At 33.0% G+C, this 24,746-nt stretch overlaps 3 protein-coding genes across 3 annotated transcripts in view; 2 read left to right on the forward strand and 1 right to left on the reverse strand.

Moving 5' to 3' along the window:
• Positions 1 to 1,994: 1,994 nt before the first annotated feature.
• LOC136773054 (modular serine protease-like) lies at positions 1,995 to 12,461 on the reverse strand. The gene is made up of 8 exons (XM_066726409.1): positions 12,272 to 12,461; positions 11,396 to 11,471; positions 10,744 to 11,136; positions 10,203 to 10,627; positions 8,079 to 8,300; positions 4,412 to 4,710; positions 2,353 to 2,689; positions 1,995 to 2,247 (listed from the first exon to the last, which is right to left on the reverse strand). Exons 1-8 carry the CDS (start codon positions 12,309 to 12,311, stop codon positions 2,003 to 2,005), a joined length of 2,037 nt encoding a protein of 678 aa, XP_066582506.1. The 5' UTR covers positions 12,312 to 12,461; the 3' UTR covers positions 1,995 to 2,002.
• Positions 12,462 to 12,650: 189 nt separating this feature from the next.
• Positions 12,651 to 14,881, forward strand: mRpL1 (mitochondrial ribosomal protein L1). The gene is made up of 8 exons (XM_066726410.1): positions 12,651 to 13,106; positions 13,190 to 13,414; positions 13,511 to 13,712; positions 13,777 to 13,950; positions 14,031 to 14,145; positions 14,218 to 14,336; positions 14,415 to 14,512; positions 14,574 to 14,881. The coding sequence occupies exons 2-8, from the start codon at positions 13,194 to 13,196 to the stop codon at positions 14,728 to 14,730; spliced, it is 1,086 nt and encodes a 361-aa protein (XP_066582507.1). The 5' UTR covers positions 12,651 to 13,106; positions 13,190 to 13,193; the 3' UTR covers positions 14,731 to 14,881.
• A 407-nt stretch (positions 14,882 to 15,288) lies between these two features.
• Positions 15,289 to 24,746, forward strand: part of Cad99C (cadherin-99C) — a 124,899-nt gene continuing 115,441 nt past the window's right edge. The window contains exon 1 of the mRNA XM_066726406.1: positions 15,289 to 16,087. Within this exon, the coding sequence (XP_066582503.1) occupies positions 16,070 to 16,087 (18 nt within the window). The 5' untranslated portion in view covers positions 15,289 to 16,069. The remainder of the gene's footprint in view (positions 16,088 to 24,746) is intronic.

Below are 24,746 nucleotides of genomic sequence, written 5' to 3' on the forward strand. Positions count from 1 at the left end.
CTCATCTATAATTAATACAAATAATTTATAGTTAACGCAACGTTATCTGGCTGGGGAAGCGTTGGAGAACAAGAAATTTCAGCAATCTCCAAAAGATTCCAATGTATATATTAGGAATGCAATCATGTAAACTGTGGCTTGAATCATTGCCGAATCAGAAGTATTCTGATCGTTACATATGCGGTATCAGAAATAATCATCATCCCCATGCTTGTTTCGTAAGTGTTACAAAAACTTTACTCTTTAAAGATTAGCGAAATCTTTCCAAGATTATAAAAAACAGTATAAATATTTTAGGGCAGTAATGGTGGTGCTTTAGTTATAGACAACATTCTTATTGGGCTATCTGTTCATAAACGGTATCCATGCATTTATTTTGCTTATATCTTCAAACTCAATGATTCCATAGATCATATAGTAGGCCTATGGTAACCTCTGGTATATGTTACCATGCTAGACATTTGCTCGAAAGGTGAATATAAAATATTACAGTAATGTATATATATATATATATATATATCGATTAAACGCTAAATACTAACAATCTTCGTATATATGTTTATTATATATTTTCGAAGAAGAAATGAATCGATTTAATTGATATAATTTACATTCAGAATACAAGGGAAATTTTGACTTCATGGCAAAGTGCTAATGACCTTTAATTAAAGAATTTTACTAAAAACAAAATGATCGTATTTATTTCACGTTTATAAAATCATTTTTATCATACAAATACATTCGATTCATAAATAATAATTATAAAATTAAATTTAAATATGTATGTGTGCGATACGTAGAGTAGTAGGAATAATTATAAGACCTAGTACGGTACCCTTCACCTAGTGAAGTAGTGTAAAAATCATACAAGTCTCACATTAGTTATTCAACGGTGTATTCATTCCTGTGTTCTCAACCAAAACTACACAATTTAAAGGCTTATGTTGTTTTTACATAACTACGCAGAATAGGCGTACATTCTAAAAGTCTGTATTAAATTGCAATCTCATCACGCGTTTATCGACGCGCCTTGCATGCAATGTGTGAGCTCTGCATACGAGTGGATTATTTGTCACATGGTGTGACTGTCATCCATTGGGCATATCATCATCAGTTTCCTCTCGTTGTTAGCAGTTTATGCACATTTGCTCCACACCGCACGTCAGACGTGTCATTTTACATGCTGCGAATTGTAAAGTTCGATTTTCTGATCTATCATAATCCATAACATAAATGTATGAGATAGGTTTGTTACACTGATATTGTATTGAATTTATCATTACTTCAGAATTACTTTTTATTTAGAGAAGTATGATGAGCTAAATTATTAACAAAGCGCAGGTAAGGGGTATATAGTAAAATTTTCCTTACAAGTCGAATTATTGATACGTCGAGCTTAAAAAAGGTAGATTCTTTTTAATTTGGTCCCTGAATACAGGTGTAATATAAATATTATAAAAGTACTAATTAATATAAACTAACAAGAGTTTTTAACTAGGTCATGGATAAATAGAGAGCATTACCCAAATTGTTTAACTAATATAGGATAGAAAGATGCTATGGCATTTGTAAAAGATGCGTCTTTCGTAGATTTAAGTTTTAAATGACTCTAATTTGAACACATTTGGGTTTCCGAGGAAAAATAAATTTTTGAATTAATTTGGGAATGGAAGTTTTATTTCCAGACTGCTTGAGTGGCTAAAAAATGTACGTAGATTGCTAAAGTATAAAGTTTTTTAACCTATGTATCCAATCCTATTTATACATCTATGAGTTTGCATGGATAACAATCACCAAATAGCTAAGATAATTCAACATGAGAAAAGTCTATTTTGCTGGCTTACTTTAGATTAGTCTAAGTTATATACGGCGTGAATGTAAAGTTTACTAGACAAAAAGAAATTCAAAATTATGAGCTCTCTATGTTGAGTATATAGTCATCTGATGAAGCAATCCAGGATGTAACTAATTTTAAATAAAAACAAACGTATTAGCTGCTATTCTATCCTTCATTATTATTACAGGATAAGAACGCTTTATGAGCTTCAAGTTTTAGAATAACATCTTGAATCCATCCTATATGACTAGAAATTCTAGTGTATAAAGAATATGAATAGCTGTCACAAGTTCTTGAGCCACCGTTATTTGTAACTCCTATACCAACGCTAACTATTCCACGTAGATACCACAAGCCTCCAGTTTTAAAAACTAATCCACCGCCACTATCGCCATCACAAACGGAGGACCCTAAAAATATTATTAAACAATTATATCTGGATAAATAAAAAAGAGAATTAAATAAAATATAAATATATGTAATATACTGAATATAAAATTTCTTGTAAGGTTTACCATTTGAATATCCAGCACAAAATTTATCAATTGTGATCAGTTTTTCATTGTCAGATAAAACACTGCTTGATTTACATTGACTAAGTGGAATGTACGGCACTGTAATAGATTGCAGGACAAAACTGGATGCACCCAATGCGGTTCTACCAAACCCTGCTACCTTTCCAAAATTACCAGCTTCTAGTACAGACTGATCACTGAATGATGAAGTGTCCAAGCATATAGGAACTAACAACGAAGAAAACACGAATGGTCGCGAGGTTTCTAATATAGCAATATCCCAAGCATAATTGCCTTCCAGTCCAAGGTAATTACATATCATGTATATATTTTTCACCTGTAAAGAGGAAATCCATATGTAAGAACAGACTTTACGATAATATGAATATTTTTAACGGAAAAAAGGCTAATTTGTGTGTTCTTATGAAAATCAGGTTTGTTAGTTCGCTCTTGTCTTTCTTGTCTTCATATGTTCTCTTTCTTGTTCCTACTGCTTAAGAATTGTTATTGGCAAAATTATAAAATTAATAATTCAACACAATGGCACTCAATAGAAAAAAATATCAGAATTGTTAATTTTCAATTTTCCAAGGAATTTACAGTTAAATATCGACTATAACATACTTGTTTACACCATATATACAGGGTGTTACGTTAACCGATAACTTTTAAACAGTAATATTCCTGAGGTTACCTAAATTATGAATCTTTAGCCTTTTTAAATGAAGTATCTGGAAAATAAGTTACGTAGAAGAAAAGAAAAGCACAAGAACTTATGATTGTTAAGCATCGCTAGAAATACTGCTCTTGGTATCATATACGATTTTACGACCTGGTGCTTCAGTCGCTTTATAGAGGATGCTTAAAAACTTTATTACGCATTATGTTAAGATGTAATTATGGGGGCAGTATTTATTATAGGCTATGATTATCCTTTGCAAATTTAACCCTTTCAGTGACCCAAATCTATATGTACGTTTATCATAGAATTTATTCTATACGGATTAATTTTTTGTGATATATAAAATAAGTTTTTTCAAAGTTTAGATTATTCACTTATTTATTTCATATATTAATATTTATACCCAATCATAGTTACAGACTGATAGGTACGTATATTATACATTAAAGTTGTAACTAAAGCTCAAGGTCATTAGGAACATTCACAATATGTCTCATAAATGACCAGTTAAAGTGTTAAAGTAATCAAATTAAGCCAGAATATCTTGAAGAACAACGAGTAACGGTGGAGAGGTATAGAGAGAAAAAGAGCCAAAGGGAGAAATAATGAGAGAGTCCAGAACTAGCTAAACCGCAAATCAACACATTACACAAAACATCTTCAGACAGTAATAGTTAATTTGAAGAAAACACAACTTGAAAATGATTTATAGCAGTAAGTTGGAGCAGTTGAACAACATTATGGCTCTGAAATAGAATTATCACCATACAGCTTTAATGCCCTACTACATTGCGAACGACATGTAATCCTACAAATCTCGACCTGTCAAGTGTAATCTAAAATGCATCTCTACATAACCGAAGTATTGAGAATAAATTTATGAGAACGATGAATATAACTATGTAGAACGCGTGAAATAATACATGTAAACTTTCTTTGAACAAAAGTTCATAGAATTTCAGATTCTTTTTTTTACTTTAGAATTGCTTTTTATAAACAAGCTCATTGATTACAATAATCTCAGTGAAATGCTTCAAATTATAATAAGTAATCAAAAGTTTGCATCAGAAAAAACTACTTACTTATTGAAAAAGTAAGATTACCTCCCCCTAAGCAATTTAAATTACGTTCATCGGATTAACAGAAAATACATTTCCCTTAAATTGAAAGTTCAACTATTTTAGTTGGAAGATAACTCATAAATTATGAATATGTATTAAAGATAGCATCTTAAGTCTTTCGGTTCTTCAAAAAATTTTCTTATCATATTTTACGTTAAATTCAATAAAGATTTTCTACAAATAAATCAACGTGATCTATGCGTTCATCTACAATTAGCCTTTTTTCCTTTAAATCTGTTTAAATAACCGTACAAACCGTATTTTTTTTAACAACTCTCGGATCGTGTAATGGAGAATCGTAATCTCGAAAAATATTTCCAGTTGATATAAAATATTTATTTGGATTATCAAGTTTTTTATTGGCTTCATCATACACACAATGAGCTGCGGTAATCAGTAAATTATCTTGAATTATAGTTGCGCCACATACAAATTCTTTTTCTGCGCCATCCGTATCAGCTCGGTATAACGTAGCATGCCAAGGAAACTCTGAGATCGAAGGTCTTGTTCCATTAACAATTAAAGGTGTGGTATTTGACGTGGATACTCCGCAAACTGAAACATTTAACTTTATATTTAAACATTCTCATTCTTAATATAAATCAACCCTTTCAGATTTGTCGTCCATCTCACTGGACACACATTTCATACATCATATAAAATGCTGTGGTATCAAATGGCTCTGAAACCTCAAACGTGTGACTTTATGTTTTAATGAATGTATAAGATATTAATAAAAAAATGTTACACTTAATAAAAATTACTCTGAAATAATTTAAAAACTACCGACTTTTTGTGATTGCTATATTTAACCCAGGTCTGAGAGCTAAACTGCCTTTTGTTGAAGTTGTTAATAGCATCATTAATTATCTTAAATGTCATTATTTCCCTATAGACGAATTTAAATTAAATTAGAGTTGGTCTATTGACAGCTAGTCCTTCTCCAGATTCAACCCATTAGAGTCCAATTCTTACAGTTCCTACTAGAGGAGCTCTAAGCCTCTAATTCTAATCCGACTTCAACCCGATTTTAATCTATAGCGAAAACTAGTAGACATTAGACAATACAGTAAAAAAAAATTTATTTCAAAAAATTTCATTCAAAATTCGGAAAACTCCATTTAATTCAGTAATTAACATTGGTAATCATCAAAATGTATCCAGGATAAAATCATTGTTACAATCGTTTATTAATTTATGTTCGCAGATTTGCGACTTAAAATTTATTCGCGCTAATAAATGGTATAGCCCTCTATATAAAAAAACATGTTCTTTATGTTTACCGTTGACGGATCAGATCAGGTAAACGTTTTATACAAATTTATATGTGATTCTTTTTAGTCATCTAAATTTTCTTTAAAATAATTGTACTGTGGTTAGTGATAAATACGGTGATTGTTTTCATTAGGAATTTAGAGAGATGGAGAGAGAAAAAGAGAAATATAAATATTAGGGGTAAATGGAGTCCTTCTTTTATGTGCTTGCTGATTATATTATTATTGTTATTATTACATATTATGTGTTTTAAATGTATTTAAAATATGATTAACACAAAATACCAAAAAAAAATGTAAATTATTCTTAAGTTTCATTGTTACTTTTTTATTTACCACTACCATCTCGACATAAAATCGTATTTTATATCAAGAACAGCAAGAAAATATTTAAATTTATTGTCCAGTGCAAATAAGAACTTTAAAACATCCGTCAAATAGTGTAATCATTAATAAAGAAATATTTGCCTTTCGTGTTCGTTCTTAAAAAAATAATAATTATATAATCACACATTAATTTCAGGCAAATCTAGAGACTATAAATATACTAATAAATTTAATTAACAGTAACAAAAATGGAAAAGACTATGGAAAATGAGAATTAAGTAATTGTGATATTTTAAGCTTATGATGAAAAGTTAAATGATTGATGTACTTGTGTATATGATGAACAAGATTCTAATTAAGTTCGCACTTTAAAAAAAGGAAGATCATTAAAATTGACGCGGAACAAATATTTAATGATATTTCAGTAGAAATATTGTGCGAGTACGTTTGATCTTTTCCATTGCGTAACCACTGTGGTGTCTAGTCTTCCGTTGAGCGTGAAATCAAACGCATAATGTTACATCACACACAGCGAATTGAAAACCTGAATAATTCAACAATTTTTCATTTCACTGCAAAATTCTACAGGAAGGATAATTTCAAAGTAGATTTGGCAGCAACGCCTGTTCGTGGCACAAAACGCGAATATTATAATATCCTGGATAATTAGTGCAAACTCTTTTAAAATAATTGTAATTATTTAATAGATATACATAAGCGGTTATAATAATCAAATATCTTGAAAGTTATGTTTACCACGTTTCAATATTCAAAACATATCCAGTTCTCTGCGCGTAACAGAACATTATATCGTAAATTCATTGTCTTTTGTGCTCATTTGTTCTGTATTCGACGTTTCAACTGTCAGATACATTTTATATGATTTTGTTTTCTATTATAATGTGTGGTACATTAACCATTCAGAGATTTAAATCATCTATATACCCTGTTCTAAAAAAAATAGATTCTTTTTATCAAACTTTATAGCGCTGTTCATGAAACGATCGTGGATGAAAAGAAAGATTTTTAGTTATTTCCTTTAAGAGTCTATGCAAATATTGTGATTTTCATTTATTTGTAAATAATAAACACTATCTATGGACAAAAGTTCAACAAAATCAAAGATCCCCAAACTATAAAAGATTAAATGCTTGAATTTTTAACTTCTAATAATTACTTTTTTTTATTACTAAGAAATTTATTAACATCATTTAGATTGTTTAAGTTTTTTTGCAAATGTCAAATACTAAATTTTTACAGAATTTTAAAATAATCAGAAATGAGAAAATGAAGTTTAAAATAGCACTTTTTTACTGGGTGTTCCGAAAGTTCTTACATGGGACGGTCACGTGACATTTTTTAAAGCTATACTAATATTATTTAAATAAATATAAATGTTTTTATAAGGTTTCAATAAATAATTATACATAGGACCTGTTTGGCACATTTACCTCATTTTCTTATCCAAGTTTTATGTTTTTAGTTATTGAACCATATTTCCTTAATGAAAAAATGATCTTATTACATATAAATAAAGGCGCAAATATTTTGTCCAGTACAGGCTCTTCACCTCACGTGTTAACAAAAATATTTTTATTATGTAGATTTATTTTTATTACTCTAATATTAATCAAATTTGCACAACAATTTTATAGAGAGTGGTCTTAACTCTCTCGTTTTCAAGCTGCAATTTTATTTTAATTTGCAACGTATATAATGGATTAAAACAAAATTCGAATCAGTAAATGAACTAAAACAGAGTTTTCTCCCTCAGACAGTTCATCATAAAAGGACTTTCAATAAGAAAGAATAAATGAATTAATAACGTAATTTCGTAACACATTTTTGTAAATAAAATATCAATTGACTTACCAAACAGTATTGCTCATATTTCCTATTGAATTTAAAAATGATAATTAAATGTTTCTACTTTTCAACTGAAATTTTTTCAAAAAATATAAACCAATTATCCTTGTGTACTTTTTTTTCTGATTTCATTTGCGATTTAATGAACATGGGATGTTCTATTTATAGTAATCTATCAATCAAAACTGATAATCCGTTTTAAAAGCATCATTTAATATAGTACACGGAACTTTAAAAATTTTTTTACTCAGCCTTTGTTTTAAAGAATCTAACACCTACTTCATGTTTTCTCTTCACGATTATTTATTATTTGAATATTGAAACTTGTATGATTTACTTTTATAAAAACATTGTTATACAATATTTCAATTGGAAACCAAACCAAACTATTCTTATCACTTGAGCTTTCTATTGCAATAACACCACCCTCTAAAAAAATATTAGTTATATGCGGACCTGGAATACATCGTATTGGATCTGGCTCCCATTGTCCCTTTTCATTGCATTTAACCGTATCTCTTTGTCTGGTCAGAAGTGTTGTATCTTGCCGATAACTATTACGACAAGTCAATTTCGCAACAGTCTTGGGTTTTACAGAAGATTCGCACGATGTCCATTCATCGTTATATGTACATTGAGCATCAATTGAAGCTGAACTTAGTGCCCGGCAACGTATTTCTAAAACAATAAACAGTTGTTTGATGTTGGTTTAGAAAAACATTATAAAGGCGGGGTAAAATTTTAATAACAAATTACTGATTTCAATAAATAAAGCTCAAATGCAATAACTAAATTTAGATAAATCATTAGTTAACGCACACACACACACACATAAGAAAACTGTAATATATAAATTAATATTGTATATTTTATAGTTACAATATTATTAAGATTTTTAACCCTTTTGCTGTTCCTGGTGAGTAATATAAATATATAGTTCCTACATATTTGGGACCAATAAATCAGATTGACTTCAACTAGATTGGAAAATAATATTCGTAAGCGGCAGAATAATGGCACACTGATGGTACTTTTCTGAATTTTGTTTGCACAGTATATAGAAACGCTACTTTGTTAAATTCATTACGTAAAATTAGGCATTTTGCACCAACTTTGCCGGATGACATGTGAACGCAGTATCGTCGTAATAAAAAAAAAAAAATAATAAGGATCAGTACATTACGCGATAATTGGAGTATCTTAATACAATTTAACTCAACTCAAGGAAAGTAAAAATATGTTAATAATGCAAAAATAAGAAGATTATGGTATTTATAATAAATACACATCTATATATTGTGGAGAACATTTAAATCATTTTCTGCGCTATAATAAGATATTATTACACATCAAGGAAAACCAACAAAATTAACATTAATTATTTCCTATTTTTCATGTGGAATTATTGAGTGAGTACTTGTTATTTCTTCTTGATTGCGAAAACACTGCGTTGTTTATGTCATCTGCTGAATGTCAATTCAAAAGTATCATTTTAATTCACGCATTTGGCAAATTAAAATAATATCTCAAAAATTACCTATTTTGGTGCAAAGTGACTAATGAAAGTAAACATAAATTAAGTTCAGAAGCACATTTTCCCTCCATCGGTAAGTACGAGCATGTCGAAAGACTGTATAATTATACTAAGTGGGACAGTGATTTAAATTACCTGGAATATTTTTACTATTTTTCGAGATATGGTAATAACGTTATTATGAAAGTTGTATAATTTCAAAAAACTATAATATCCTAGTAAAAAATAAGTATTCTGTAGGTGGTGGCACGTCACAAATGTCAAGGTCATCTTAAGTTTTTTAAACCTATTCGTTTATGAGATATTTTTATTGAAAACTGTTCGTATAAATATGGGATTGACTGAAATGGTACCTACGACGCTACTCATATACACGCGTATTTTTCATAATATATGAAAGTTCCTATGATAACGCATGCGCCCGATGATAGTGAGTATTTCTCAATTTTTACGTCACACTTTTCGGCACAGTGAGCAAAATCAAAAGATACCAGTGCCTCGGCTCGGCAGCAACAATTCATATACATACATATATAATCGCAAAGCACTACCAATACTATTATCCGTTTTACAGTAAGTTTGTCCGTCTAACTTGAAAAAAATTTTCGATTGCTTTTTCCTCCAACCATAAGAGACACATGGATAGTGACTCGTGGGAAATCCCACTCTCAACTAGTTACCACCGCTGTTAAATTCCAATGGAATATCTAGGTTTATGGGACTTTCCCGGCATTTAAAGATGAATACTTTGGTAATAAAAAAATTACAAACATGCAAACAAATAATATTTATCAATTAAGAACGATTTTTTTATATAAATGTAATAATAAAGCTTCTCTCATTTGAAATTAGATTAAATTTCAATTGTTTTAGTATTTAGAAGAATTAAGATGAATCTAGAGTATGATTAGTGAAATTTATATAGTCTTTATTATTACAGGAAATAGTATATTTTTTTCTACATAAATGCTGTTTTTTTATTGCAAAGTATAAGTTTTTGTTGGGAATAAAATTTGTAAATAAATAAAAAGTATTGCAAACCTCACCTGAACATGTTGGTATATTCAACCACTTTCCCTCAGGACCACAAAATACATCTGTAGAACCTTGAACTATAAAACCAGGGTTACAGCTATAAACAAGATATGTTCCAGGTTCAAACTCTGTTCCATTTTCTAGTTCACAGTCTTCATTTGTTGGGCATTGAGAATAATGTAATTTATAGGAACCATTTACTGGTGGAATGGGTTTTGAACAAGGTCTTCTTGGCTTTGGCTTCCATATTGTGGTCACCTGTGGTGTTGGTCTTGTAATCAGTGGCCACTTTGTAGTAGATACACTTTCTTGTGTTGACTCATTGCATAACGTAGTATCTTCATCAGACCCATCCTGACAATTAACTATTCCATCACATTTTAAATCTCCATCAATACAAGCACCATAGTTACAACGAAAAACAAGCTGGGGACAACTGTTAAAATCAATGAGAAATGTTTAATTTCAGAGAATAATACTGCAAACACTATTGAAAATGCTGTAAATTTCTAGTATAAAAATATCATATATTATTATTATTGTAATACACACCTAAATGAACCACAAGTAGTAAAAGTTTCATCTGATTTGTCTCTGCATTGAGGAATACCATCACAAAGATCTGTACTTAAAATACATTGGCCATCATTGCATCGAAATTGAGAGCTTGAGCACTCTGTACTATTTACGACTCCATGAACTAAATTTTCACATCTAGGCAGTGTTTCATCGCTATTGTCAATGCAATCTTTAATTCCATTGCAGACTACATCTCCATCCACACAAGCACCATATGTACATTTAAATGCATATTCAGAACATATTATTCCTGATTTTGTGCACTCAATCTGTGTTTCATCAGATTGATCTTTACAATCAGGTCTTCCATCACAAAGAAATTCACTTGCTATACATTCTCCATTCAAACACTGGAATTTTCCTCTGCTGTGGAATACAATTATTCTTCAAAATAAGATACTCTGTATAAAGAGGATTGCACCATTATACATTAATAAGATAATAATGATTTCAGAACCTTATGTTCCTTATTTACCTAAACTGCTTTTAAGCACTCATACAATGATAAATCTAACCAATAATACACATCAAGGACTAGCATTTACTAAAAAATATTGTCATTCTCTGAACAATTTAGAAAATTTGAAAAGATAACAGAAAAGTATTGATTTAATGTTTTTCTTACCCACAATTATTTGTAATTTTATTGGACTGTTGTCTTCCTAAGGTATTACTTTGAGTATTTCCAAGATAATTACAGACTGTAAAATAGTTATAAAGCAAAATGTTAATATTAATAATGAAATATTTAGCAGCCATATGTATATATTAAATATGCTAAATATTTAATATCATAATTTATTCTTTTTTTTATATATGATAATAAAATAAATAATTTAATAGCAAAGTGGTGATGTTTATTTCTTAATTTACAGCTCTTATATATGATAAAGAGGTATTTTGCAACAAATATTAAAAAAATCAATATATAGTAATAATAAAATACATTTTTTATTAAATGTATACAGAACATTTAAGATATGCCAGAACTACTTGTTGCTGTTAAATATAATCAATTAATTGATCAGAACTTTACAATATAAGTTTTGGTAATTACTTGCAAAATAATATTTTGAGAAACTTATAAACTTATTTAAAGTTTTATTATGTGCTAAATTTAACTATAAAGTAGCTACTTCATTTTACTTACTATATATACATTTTAGAACTTTATGCAATTGTATGCTAATTCTTTATTAAATAAATAAAAATTGGTTTTTTATTTTGTGCACTGCTATGATACAGTTGTAAATAACTTTAAAAATCTGCTACCGAGGTATTACAAATTTACTAAATATTATAACTGGACAGAAAAATAAATCTAAATTTAAAATAACGAATTAGCGTAAAATAGGGAATCTTAAAAAATTGAGTATACACTAAGATTTAAAAAAAAGGTTTTAATCTTTACTGAAAAGTGATTTCTTTCGTAAAGTATTTATTTAAAATAAAGTTATTAAATTAATTTTATTACATATTTCAAACAATCGTTACTACTTACAATATAAAAATATAAAAATAGATTTTAATATAATATCCATTATAATCTAATATCCAACTGTCAAGTACTTGATTGAACTCAATCTTAGAACTGGAGTCTGGAGTCTGGATTCCCTGAATTCTAACAGCACACATACACCTAGCTACCTAGCAGCTAGTGCCCACTGCCCAGCAATGCTAGCCTAGCAGTGCTAGCACTGCTAGCAAAGCACCTGCCACTCTTTACCAGTTGCCTTGCCAAATGTCAAGTATCAATGCTGCCAACTTCCATATGGACCAATGGGTAGTGATACCAGAAAACAGTAAATACCTGGATTGGCTGACGGGTCGATTGTCAAGGTCAGGTCAATATATTTAAAATGTAAATTCTTCAGATTCTTCATGGTTTCAAGAATCGGTATCCTGTAAGCCGTAAGGAGTGTAAGGTAACTAAAGCAAATTTACAAGAAAGATTGTGCTGCTGGGAGTTTCCTGAACGTCACAAATCTATTTAACAGAAAGATAGAAAAAAGTACTATATTAATCGGTATATTAGAAACCTATTTTAGCTACTTCTCTACATATGTAAATGTTGTGTGAGCCGTGAGGCAGTGAGAAGAAAGAGAGAGAGAGAGAGAGAGAGTTGACTGAGTTCAACTGAGTTGAGTGAGTTGAGGTTAAGTGAGAGTTGTATGGTATCATGTATGATGTGCAGACGGAGTTGTATGTATATTAATAGCGGTGAAATAAAAAATATGTTACTATTTTAAAAAGAAGATATTTCGAGGTGTTTAAATAAATTTTTCTTATGTGTTTATGCTCCTAAACCATAAGTGACACATTTTAGTTGAATCAAGGTGATGTAAATTTATAACCTCTTTTATTATTTATTTTACTTGTTACAGCAGAGGTTATAATATCACATTTAAAACATTTGTAGCAAGATGATTCTACCATCTTTAGGAAGATTAGCTACAAGCCTCTATTCGTCATTGAACGGGTCTGTTATAGGAAATAATGTATATCCTTCAAGTTTTGTACCTCTCCGAAATTATGCTGCAAGAAAAGGTACAAGAGAAAGAAAACGGGCCTTATTAGCAAAGAAAAAATTGGAAAAAAAAGCTGTAGAAAAAAAAGAGTTTACACCTATTTTAAGAAAGAAAGGGTAATGATACAAGAAACGTAATTTTTATGTTATAAAATAGGAATTTTGTTTTAATAATATAGTTAAATCTTGTTCTTATTATTTCTAAACTTTTAGAATACAAGCACCCAAAACAAATCCTAGAAATAAAGAGGAAAATAAATCTGCCCCAACTGATGATGTTTGGGCCACTAGGTATTACAGTTGGAAAATTTACTCTTTTGAGGAGGCTGTAAACTGCCATCGGGAGTCTCATCATCCCACAATGCATAATATGCCTAATGCATTGATAAGTGCTTTTATAGAATTAGATATGACGGTAAGATTGATTGAAAATTTTAGCTTTAAAATATATTAAGTAAAGGATTTGTTTTATTTAATAGGATAAGAAAAAGTATGTTGCTCCTTTCAATAGGCTGGTGTCCATTCCACATATATTTGATCATAGTGATAAAAGATCAGTAATGGTTTTTGGCAAATCAGATTCTCTGAAGAAAATTGCATTGGATGCTGGAGCAGATTTCTTTGGTGATACAGGAACAATTAAAAATATTCAAGTGGGTTTAATATACAATAAATAAAATTAATATATATTGTAAAAAATGTAAAGTGACAATTATATTATTTTTGTATTTAGACGGGTGACATCAATATTAATACTTACGATTTTTGCATAGCACATCCACAAATCTTAGCAGAATTATTGTTGATTAAAGGAATATTAAAACTTAGATTTCCTATGTTAAAAAAAGGTAATCTTGATTCTTATCAATCCAAGAAAGATTTGTTCTTAAGGTACATATAGTAATAGTTAAGCTTTTTAGGAACATTAACACCTGATGTGGCTAGTGCAATTCATAAGTTTAAACATGGTGTAAAATACAATGCTGTTCAAAATGAAGAATTTCTTGATTATGGTTCAATTGTAGCACCCATTGGAAAAGTAAGCTTTCAACTGAAAAATTGATAAAAGTAATGAAATACTTTACCAGTTATTAATACAGTAAAACTAAAATTTTAGTTAAACATGGAAATCAAACAATTAGAAGACAATTTGTCTGCAATTCTCCAAGACATTAATACTGTTAAACCAAAACGTGAAGGAGATTTTATTACAAGGTAATTTGACGAACGTAATTCTATAAGTGCTATATATTAATGGAGTGAGTGATATTTATAGGGTCTATTTAACGTGCCCGGCAAGCCCTGAGCGATTGAAAATTGAATATAAGCAGTATTTGACGGATGACGAGAAGCAATCCAAGAAAAAGGAGGAAGAGGATGATGAAGATGAAGATGAAGATGACCCACAAAGCGCTGTCATTCCTTCTCAATGAAAAAATAATAAAGAAATAAACTATTTCTACTATTAAGTAGTGAGAACTGATAAAAAATCTCTTGCTTTTACCATCCATGTATTGCAAATACGAAATTTGTTATTTATCAATTAATGATACAACATGACTATTAAAATAATTTTACAACGACGCTATAATTGGATCTTAGAGGTATTTCCTGCCCAAAGAAATAAATCATATAGTTATAATTTTTCGTAACGTTTAGCCATTTATCAAATAAACTAACGAGAGGGGGAGGGAGGGGATGGGATAATTGTTAGATTTGGATCAAGTCTTGTTGTTTCGGAGTTTAGCGAGGAAAAGGTGTAAGAAGATGAAGAAGAGGAAAAGAGGTAGAAAAAAATGGTTGAATAAAGTAGTGGAGCGGTGTGTGGACTGTGGAGTGAAGCGAAGGAAGGAAGCAAAAGAGAACGTTCGCGGTGAGGAGAATGGTGAGGTGAGTGGTTGTGGTGTGGTTGGTGGAGGTAGGGGGAAGGAAGGCGATTGCGACTCGCCTACCTGCCGGTCGAGAGCTCAGTCGGTGTCCGCCAGGTTGAAAATCCGTCGCTTCTTTCCCGTGCTCTTCTTTACACGCGTGCTCCCTCGCTCAGATTAGTCTTAAAATTTTTCCTCGGTCACACGCTTCGCTTAAAATATTCGGGAAACCCATAAAAGACACAAACCTTCTTCTCTTCCATGAACCGGAAATCGTTCTTTCGTGGATGTCGGTCTACGTCAGCTCCAAGACAGTTTCTTGTAAAAAGAGCGCGTGTGCAAGGATAGTGTGGGTGTATTAGATAGGCGTTCCCGCGCTTCGTTGGATTCATCGTGCAGCCTCGATCTTTTTCTCGGTGGCCGCAATAAGCCGGCGTCTAATATCCAGAAGCCGGTAAAAATTGGTCGTTCAACGGAAGATCGACACCGCCGATTTTAAAAGCTGCGCTCGAATGCAGGAAGGATTTCACTGAGAGGATTTTCCGAAAAGTGGATTTACGATTGGATTCAAGGGTGTTGTTTCGATCGAGCAGAGATCGATAAGAGGAGAAGCCTCGCATGATAATAATAATAATAAGAGTATGTGTGTGTGAGTGTGTATGTGTACTACAAAGACGCGAGCGAGCGCGCAATTATATTATTATTGCCGGACGCGCGTCATAAAACCTGTGAATGTTGAGTGTGTTTACATATGGTGATTTGTGCTGCAAGGTGATAAGGTGATCCTAGATCCTCGATCCTAGTCGAAGAGAACAACATCCTAGGTTTACCTCTTGTATTGGACGGCATGCTACTGCTAGCCAACTGCAGTCACTGGTATTAGGCGATACTCACACACGCGCACATGTACATGCCTATCATGGTAAGTGCATCTCGCTCCACTTTCGCCACTCGTGAAAAATACACGCTCCAAGAGAAAGAGCGTCATTTCTTCATGATTATTTTGGTTACTATTATTTAAATCTGACGAAAAAAGACGTTTGGCTGAAAAACATCAGAACGACGCGCGACGTCTTCCCGTAGCTGTAATATTATGCGAGACTTTAATGCGCAGAGAGACGATGTTTCCCCGAAACTCCAGAAAGATATAAAATTTCATGATTCACTGCACCGACTACTCATACCTGCACGAGTATGCACGATATGCTGTAATGTCATCTCTATTTTCTACTTATTATTTTCCTGTTTTGCATTCCGAAAAAGGCTCTCTGATATATTTGTAGCTATATATATATATATATATATATATGATTTCTTTGCAAGAAAGAGTATAAGAAGCGTGTAATATAGGCAGGAAGGAAAAAATTGGTGAACGCGATAGAAGATGATGTTTCTGATGTAATCAGGAGATTATGATTTACACGATAGGTAAATAAGAAACTATTTGAGAATAAACACTCGTGGAGTGCCTATCCCTCGCGAATGCCATAGCACTAAATGGCACTTGGCAAAGGTTACTGGCACCGTTCGATGCTGAAAAGTGTGTTTGCAACTCTTGACTCTCTTTGATGTTTTCATTTTTGGTGTTGTAATTTTGCAAGGTATGCACCTGTAGGTGTTAAATTAATTACAACTCTGTCTCGAATCAGCATTATCTTGCCCTAGTTTCAAAAAAATTTCTTACCTCGTTAGCAGATATGTTACCAGAAATACCTGATCTAATGCATGCAGCAATATTCAATTTTTTATTCTACTTCACCAATTTCTCCTATTTATATTGTAAATTTAAGTATTTCGTGTCTCGTCGAAACTTTGTAACTGAATTTTTCTAGGGAACGAGTGTTTGAAAAGTAGCTCGATAGAAAAGCTTTTATAATTGCCGTAATGTATACGAAAAGAATAAATTTCAAGGAATTTCCTATATAGATAATGAGATGAGAAGAATAAGCCACACACACACACACACACAGATGGAGGCCAACAGTGGATATTGAAAGTTCGTCGTGACAATTTATTTCACTCAATCGCTGCCTGTTATCTCTCGTGCCTTGATCTACATTTCCAAGTGCGTTCTTTCGTTCAGACTGTTAAAAATTCAACTATAGCACTATAACATATTCGTTTGACTTTAAAATTATACTGCACGTTGGATAAAAACACAGAGCACGCAAATCGATATGTGCAAAGCACCTATTACTTCCAAAGTGTCTAAGGAATTTCCATTTACAACCAACCTATCATTTGTCACTTTTCACCAAAATCTTTCATAATAAGTCTCTTGCCACAAGCGTAAATGAAAAATTATCTATAAAAAATGTCTCAAGAATGTTTGGCGAGTTTAAAACGCCCATATAGCCAATTACGATTTTAACAATGCAGTCATGGAAAGCTATAAGAGTGAGATATCAAAGTTTTATAATAATAGACATTAAGTATTATGACGTTTTCTTTTTGGTATACGAACTACTTCGTATTCAGGAAATGCTGATGCAGACACGCAAAGCAAAAGGGTAAAGCTGTGTAATAGGATTTTTTTTTGCCTCGCAATCGATTAAGATCTCTCTCTACTATAATTTTTTTCGTTTGCCTGCTTGAAAAAGTCCCAAGTGAAATTCATTAGTTGGTTTGAAAAGCAAAGAAGAGAAGGAGAGAAGAGGGAGGAAGAGATAAGTGTACAGGCTGTAATTACATTCCTGGCGATAAATATCATATCGCGACTGTGTTAGCGAGATTCCAACTGGTAATTGGTAGCTCCTTAGACAAAATCAAACCTGCCTGTCGAGACCTATCAATCCTATAGTTATTATATGTATACCAATACTTGCTTCACTTGCTTTACCTCGGTCTCCATGGTAGCTTTATTAATATGCCATACGAGACTCTATTCGCGTGTTCCGTGCGAAAACTTGATTAGATTAGAATCCAACTATTAAAATAGACCATAAAACTGCTTTATTTATTCTAGAAGATTATTGAAAAACTACTGTACAACGAATCGAAGGTCGCGATGTAAGATTGTGGTTTGAGGCGAGTTGGTTATAATATTCGTCCAAGGGGCAATGGAATATTTTGTATCGCATAGTTTGTCCTATACACGCGTAGGTATAACGTAGATACACACTCTCTTTGCCCGTGGTGCACTACGATAATTACTCCCCTGGTACATGCCCGATTCCTAATCGTTCGCGATGTAACAATTAGTCAACATCGACGAAGCTTCCTGGTACTCGCTGACCAATGACGCGAAAATATTTCGGCCAAGGTTCTATTATTTGACATATTTCAACGCAGCGTCAGGACTTGCGTAATCCACAGGTAATTAATTAAATAGTCACCAGCTAAGTTTCTCATTTCAATCAATTATATGAGCAATTACCTGTGTTGGTGTTCTTTCGCTCGTTTCAAGTCCTATTTTGATATCTAGCTCCATTGTATATACGTGTACCACAACCACCTGCTTATTATAGTCTCGTCGTAATTCTCATTAGTCACCGATGGATCATTTGTAAACCTCTAGACTTATCTTTTTTATGCATGCATTCGCTAAACTCTTTTTTCAAGCAACAGAGTTTGGTTTAGATTTGCTCAACTCAATCTCCTATCTTTGTCACGAACGGATTTACCCAGCTTTGTCACCGATTCAAGAAAGTGGCATTGCGATCCAAGTATAAAGTAGTTTGTACCTAATACGTAATACTTGTTTAACTCCGTCGAATGAAAATTGACTGCACCTGTGCTTCTTAGGAATTCCTTCATGTCCAATTATATTTTATTGCGCGGACAATAAAACGTTCAATAATATAACTTAACGACTTAAATATATTCTGTGATTTATGTCGAAATACATTAAACAATAATGCCAAGTAGACAATTTTAAGCCGAGAAAACATTAAAGAATGCATAAGTAAGATGATTGATTTAAAACTAACGTTTTTATGCTCTGTTTTCTAGTTGTTATTATTTCATGTCGGTTTTAGGTTAACTCGCCAAAGGTACGAAACAATTTTCCACTTTGCAGCTCAATCATGGTTTTCTAAGATCGATGTTAGACTGGTTTCTAATATGGCACACGATGATCAAAGGACATTCTAAGTATATTCACAGGACCTGTGGACATTCTTAGGACATTCTTGAGATGTTTGTGTTCTCAAAGAGAGTTATAAAATCGACTGAGGGAAATAATAAAATTAGTCAGAAATTTTTCCTCTCTCTAGTTCGAACCTTTGGTTTGCAGATAAACTTTATTATACCTTTACCGATTGGTTATTTGGAATTGCTATAGGGACACGGTACGTAGGACAAATAAACGCGACCAAATGTTTTCTACCAGTCGAGCTAGCGTTTCCTCCAGAAATCCAGGTTTTTGTGTTGTAACTGATTGAAGAACTTGTTCCTCCGCGTAGACGCGTGTGTGTAAACTGATATCCCTCGTGAGCACTTCGGTCTACGGCGTTTCCAGTAAAATTAGACAAATATAGTTCGTTTGGGGCTCATCGGATCACTTTATTAGTGCGAATGGGAAGAAGCAGGGGGAGCCAGAGAGGTATTTACAAGCATTTCACGTGGCAATAAAAAGTCAAGGGTAAAAGAAAAGGAAGAAAGAAAAAGGATCGGCAAACTGGTAGAGAAAAATGATACAAGTGGCTATTTTATACCGGATGACCGGTTATTCTTGTTACTTCCTTCAGTAAACGTAGCTATACTAGGTGACAAACGTGATATGATTGGTGGAAATCCCACTTGGTTTCCAGTAAACGGCAAGGTGCAACAACCGGGAATAAAATTATCCACATCGTAGTTGATCACTCATCCAACCGGAATGTTTATTCTCCGTGTATTTATTAGAATTTTATTTTTTACCCTTATTGCCTTTAAAAATTATATGCAACTCAACGACATTTCCTTAATATGATCCATTAGGAAAATCCGACCATCTTCCTATTAAATTTGCTGATCGAGAAATTTACTGGACTGTATCTACAATTTGCAATACATGCATTAAAATTACATCTTTTCATTTATCTTAAGCAGAAAAGAATCGAGACTTATACTCTATATGCTTTTTGAACAAGTTTAGTTTATATAGAAAATTTTTTCCGCTTGTTGGTTTTCAATTATTGAAAAAATGAATGGTGAACTAATGAATCGAGAGAAAAGTTACATCCATTGAGAAATCTTAGAGAGCTTCTGAGATATTGAAAGGATATTCATTTATTGGCAGAAATTATAAACAGCATTGAGAACTAAAGTACAAGTAACTATATATATGTTAATTTCTTAAATCTCCTCTATGCTTATTTTTATACAATATAACCCTCAATTTCAAAGCATATACCAACGAATATATATTAATTGTAAATTACAGAATTACATTTTGCACACATATAAAGTAAACAATTTTGCTGCGAGTCTCTACGTTTGGTCGCGGAAAATTTAATAAATTGCTTTTGTTGAGCACGAAGGTATCTTGAGGATATTTCATCGGGAAATGGGAAAAGAGAAAAGAAAAGATTTTTTCACAGGAATAGAGTTATGGCAGAATGAACGCAATCATTTTTTTCCCACGTTTAAGAAGCGCGATCCTCACTTGGAAGAGAATGTGACGGCCCGACGACTAGTAAACTATAGATGTACTCGTAAGATAAAGATTATGTTTTTTCCTGTTTCTAAATATTAGTGTCTATTAATATTATCAATATGCCAACCATAATATATATGTATATAGTGATATGGAATATGGTTTCCCCTTTCATATATATCACACAAATAATTTCGACTTGGAAATATAAAATTATAATATTAATTTGATAAAAATAACATTTCTTCCAATTTATCGATTCAGGCTTTAATCTATTCAAAATATTCGCATCGATGAAAAATAGAAGGCAAACAGAAATACTGCTAGGTCGATCATAGGTTATACCTATGACTTTCGGCTACTTTTAGTATGACTAATGCACCTCGACCAATCTGATCGTTCGTCGTTTTATTCATAAGAAATCACAGATATCTTTGAGATATTTCCCACTCGTGGATCGAATGAGAAAAATAGATTTATCAATACTACTCGTTTGCAGCGCCTACGAAGATTAATCGAATTATTCGATTTATATATATATATATATATATATATATAAGTACAAGTGCCGTTCAATTTTACAAATGACTTTGAAGTAAAGCTCGAGCAGAATGGTGTATAATCTGCATGGTAATATCGCTTTGCATTAGATCGGTTACACAAAATTACGCATCGATGCTAATTTTTATCTGTAGCGACGAGATTATATAAATTGGTGTACACACACACATATGTTAACGTGACTCGTATAAGACGAGCAAGATAGAAGGGGTGGGGGAGGGGATAGGGGTGTGATAAGAAATTTAAGTGAGATGGAGTAGAAGAAACGAGAGACGAGAAAGATGAGAATGGTGTTAAAGTTTGGGACGAGGAGGATGAGTGAAAGAGGAGAAGTGGCGTTGTAAGAAGCGAATGGGGAGGAGGGGGTGGGGGGGGGGGCTACAGAAAGGAGGCCACTGGCAACTCGACCGTCACCGTTATATCAGCGCCCACGGCGATGCTTCTCGTCTCACCTCGATTTACGACTATTTCTCGTAACTCCCTACCACGAGTCCCATTCGTATACTCAACGCCATGCTGCATATATTTCGATCTTACGTTTCGACCTTTGCTATTCACCTGTTCTCATCTCCTTTACTCACCTGACAAACCATACGATCTCTCTATTTCATTCACCAAAGCTTAAATCCCTTTCACGACTGATAGATCTCGCTATCTCTCAATCATGGACAAAAGGCCTATAAAAAATGCTAATTGGACCTTCGAGGCCTTTGCTAGACTCACAGGTTCCTCTCGAGAAAACTCCTCTTTCGTTTATTTAGAAACTATACATATACATGGGGCCCTATGAAAATATATACCTATTAAAATTAAAGTAATCTGGTAGTGGGGAGGAGAAAATGACATAAACTTTCACTGAGGTTTGTTGATTGGCAGTCGATATAGTTCGTGATTCTCACGCTGATTCGGGATTAATCGAGAGCCCCTTGAAAGCTCGCAGAGGCGCAGAGTCGAACGATGTCAAGAAGCAACTCCGGTCGGCTTTTCAACGTGACTCGTTTGACCTGAAATGATAAATTTGTGAAAGGCACGAGTTCCCGCGGGATACGGTGCAAACTGCAATCGAGGATCTTTCGGCAAACGATGACGACATTTGAAAGTCGATCCATTTGGGCCCGTGAAAAACTTTACTGGCAGATTCAGAGTCAAACTAGCTTAAGACTCTCGCACGATTACATCGATCCTTTCACGATCCTGTCAAACAGAATGTTTCTCGTGAATGGTTAGCTTACATTTCCACTGATCAGTGTTAAACGATCTTGTTTCTAACTCCTACACTCGAATTTTCAGTCGTAGGTATCCTATAAATACTTGACTTTCGTTATTTAAAGTGATTCGTGATATCTTTACTTTTAAAAATCAGATTTTCAATCTATAGAACTCTTTAGTACATGATATTCTCAAACTATATACTCAAACTTTAAAGAGCATACGAAAAAACTGTAATTATTATATCATTGAGATGGAAATACGTATATTTAAATGTAAATCATAGAACATTTCTATTTAATTTGCAAACCGAGACTCTGTTGGAATCCCTTTGTTTCAACCAGTTGATGCTCGCTCTTTGTTGGTGAATGCTCAAACATTTACTATCTAAAATCTTTTATTTTGTATGCCAAATTAGCTCGACTATTCGGTAAATTGCGCTTTCATTTACGGTAATAGACTGAACAATTATCCTAATCACTGATTACCGATAAATGCATCAGTTTAAACTAACAATTCTCCACTGAACGTTAACTCACAATAGCAATAAATATTGTCGAATTTGAATATATTACAGCGTCCTATATTATAAATGTATAGTTGTTATTTCTCCAACTTTAAATATCAAATTTCCATACGTAAAACCGTCGCTTTCGATTCACCTTTTATCACTTATATGCGTCTCGAATGAATTTACCCAGAACGACCTCGCAATGGCAATCGTCGTGACTGAAAATCGTTTAACAAGATCGAAAATCTCGTCTTTCTTTTCAGGAAAAACGTATATAGGCTCTGGTAAAAATTCCAATTGAAACGTGACCAGTCCTGAGAAACCCAATTTTATCAAAATAAAAACTAAGAAGCGCAGCTTGCAAAGTGTCAAAAGAAATTTTTCTTAGAATTTGAGAAGCTTCATCCTGACGTTCAATTCGAAGTGTAAAGAAAATTACTTTCCAAGTTTAAAACTTGGTTGTATTTTGACTGATGTTTCAGCTGATACAGGAAGAAATTGCTTTGCTACCCTTTGGCAAAAATCCGTAAGGAGCTTGAAATATTATTGCAATTAGAAGAAGCTACAAAAGAGGGGCTTGTATCTCTTTAGCGTGTGACATGGGACACAGAAAAATCTAGTCGTGATTAATTTAAGGTTTAACCAGGATGAATGAGCCAGTGTCCCGTTTACTTTTATTTGTCCATCTTATCCGTTAGATATCTAAGATGAAGAAAAAACGTTTCTTTGGGGTAAAGAGGGGAGGATGGGGGCAGGTGTAGAATAGAAGTTGCGGTGCATTCCTGTGGGAGACTGCCGGAAGTTCTTAAACGCAAACGAGGGAAACGTGACGATGCTCGGCCGACTCGGCAAACTTTGGGGATTTTCTGTAAGCTACCTGCATCGGAATAACGCGTGCTGCTGGGCCGGCGTTAAAGTTAAGCCTCATCGGCGCCCGTATATTTCGGCGTGAGCCGCAGGAATTTGCAGCCTCCGGAACGGGACTCCTCGTATCTCGCTTGACCTCGATCGAGACTCAACGGAGTGCTCGCTGAAAAACCGTTGGAGCCTCGCTTGTAATCAACTCGGCATTCAAACGCAAAATCCAAAGACGCAAAACATACGCGAAATTCACGGTTTTACACGCTAATTGAGTCTCTCGCCTTAACGGACACTCGCCATTTTTCCCTGAGCTTTTTAATAGCGATGATAAAGCAAACTGATCGTGCTCTGCGCGGTTGTTGAAAAATTAGCAAATTTAAGGATGTGTGGGGGTAGAAGAAGAAACACCGGATGTTGATTGATATTAAGGAAATATAATAATAATAAGAAGAAAGCGTGGACGTTGCATCGTCGATGATTTTTAATAAGGGAGCTGCAATTAGAGCGATCTGATAAAATTCTGGAAGCCGCTGTATAGAGTAATTGGACGATTGAAATAATGAAATTCAGTGATGTGAGTTAATTGATCGAGGTTATACATGGAAGAATCGTAGAATGTATGCTAAAATTATAAAGAAGCATCGATGCAATTCCTGATGATCATTAATGGACGAAGAAAAGCGGCGATCTAATCCGTTCGTTCACTGTCGACATTAGGTATGTTTATCTAATTAATTAAAGGCTTCTATGAAGCGCGCACTTGCTGCACTCGTTAATTACGACGCGACGGTAAACTCGTAATTGAAAAATGACCATCTGGACTTGCGCGAATCTTAACGGATTTCTGCCTTCAACAACATA

This window comes from Prorops nasuta, unplaced genomic scaffold (assembly GCF_024137725.1).
Source record: "Prorops nasuta isolate Cenicafe-Biocafe unplaced genomic scaffold, Cenicafe_Pnas_1.2 PNAS00004, whole genome shotgun sequence".
Lineage (NCBI taxonomy): Eukaryota > Metazoa > Arthropoda > Insecta > Hymenoptera > Bethylidae > Prorops > Prorops nasuta.

Coding starts and splice junctions, on each gene's coding strand:
- LOC136773054 (XM_066726409.1), bottom strand. CDS start 12,311: ATGGATATTATATTAAAATCTATTTTTATATTTTTATATT. Junction 11,472..12,271: donor TATTTTTATATTTTTATATT/GTAAGTAGTAAC, acceptor ACTATTTTACAG/TCTGTAATTATCTTGGAAAT. Junction 11,137..11,395: donor AAAATTACAAATAATTGTGG/GTAAGAAAAACA, acceptor TGTATTCCACAG/CAGAGGAAAATTCCAGTGTT.
- mRpL1 (XM_066726410.1), top strand. CDS start 13,194: ATGATTCTACCATCTTTAGGAAGATTAGCTACAAGCCTCTATTCGTCA. Junction 13,713..13,776: donor TTATAGAATTAGATATGACG/GTAAGATTGATT, acceptor TTTATTTAATAG/GATAAGAAAAAGTATGTTGC. Junction 13,951..14,030: donor GAACAATTAAAAATATTCAA/GTGGGTTTAATA, acceptor TTTTGTATTTAG/ACGGGTGACATCAATATTAA.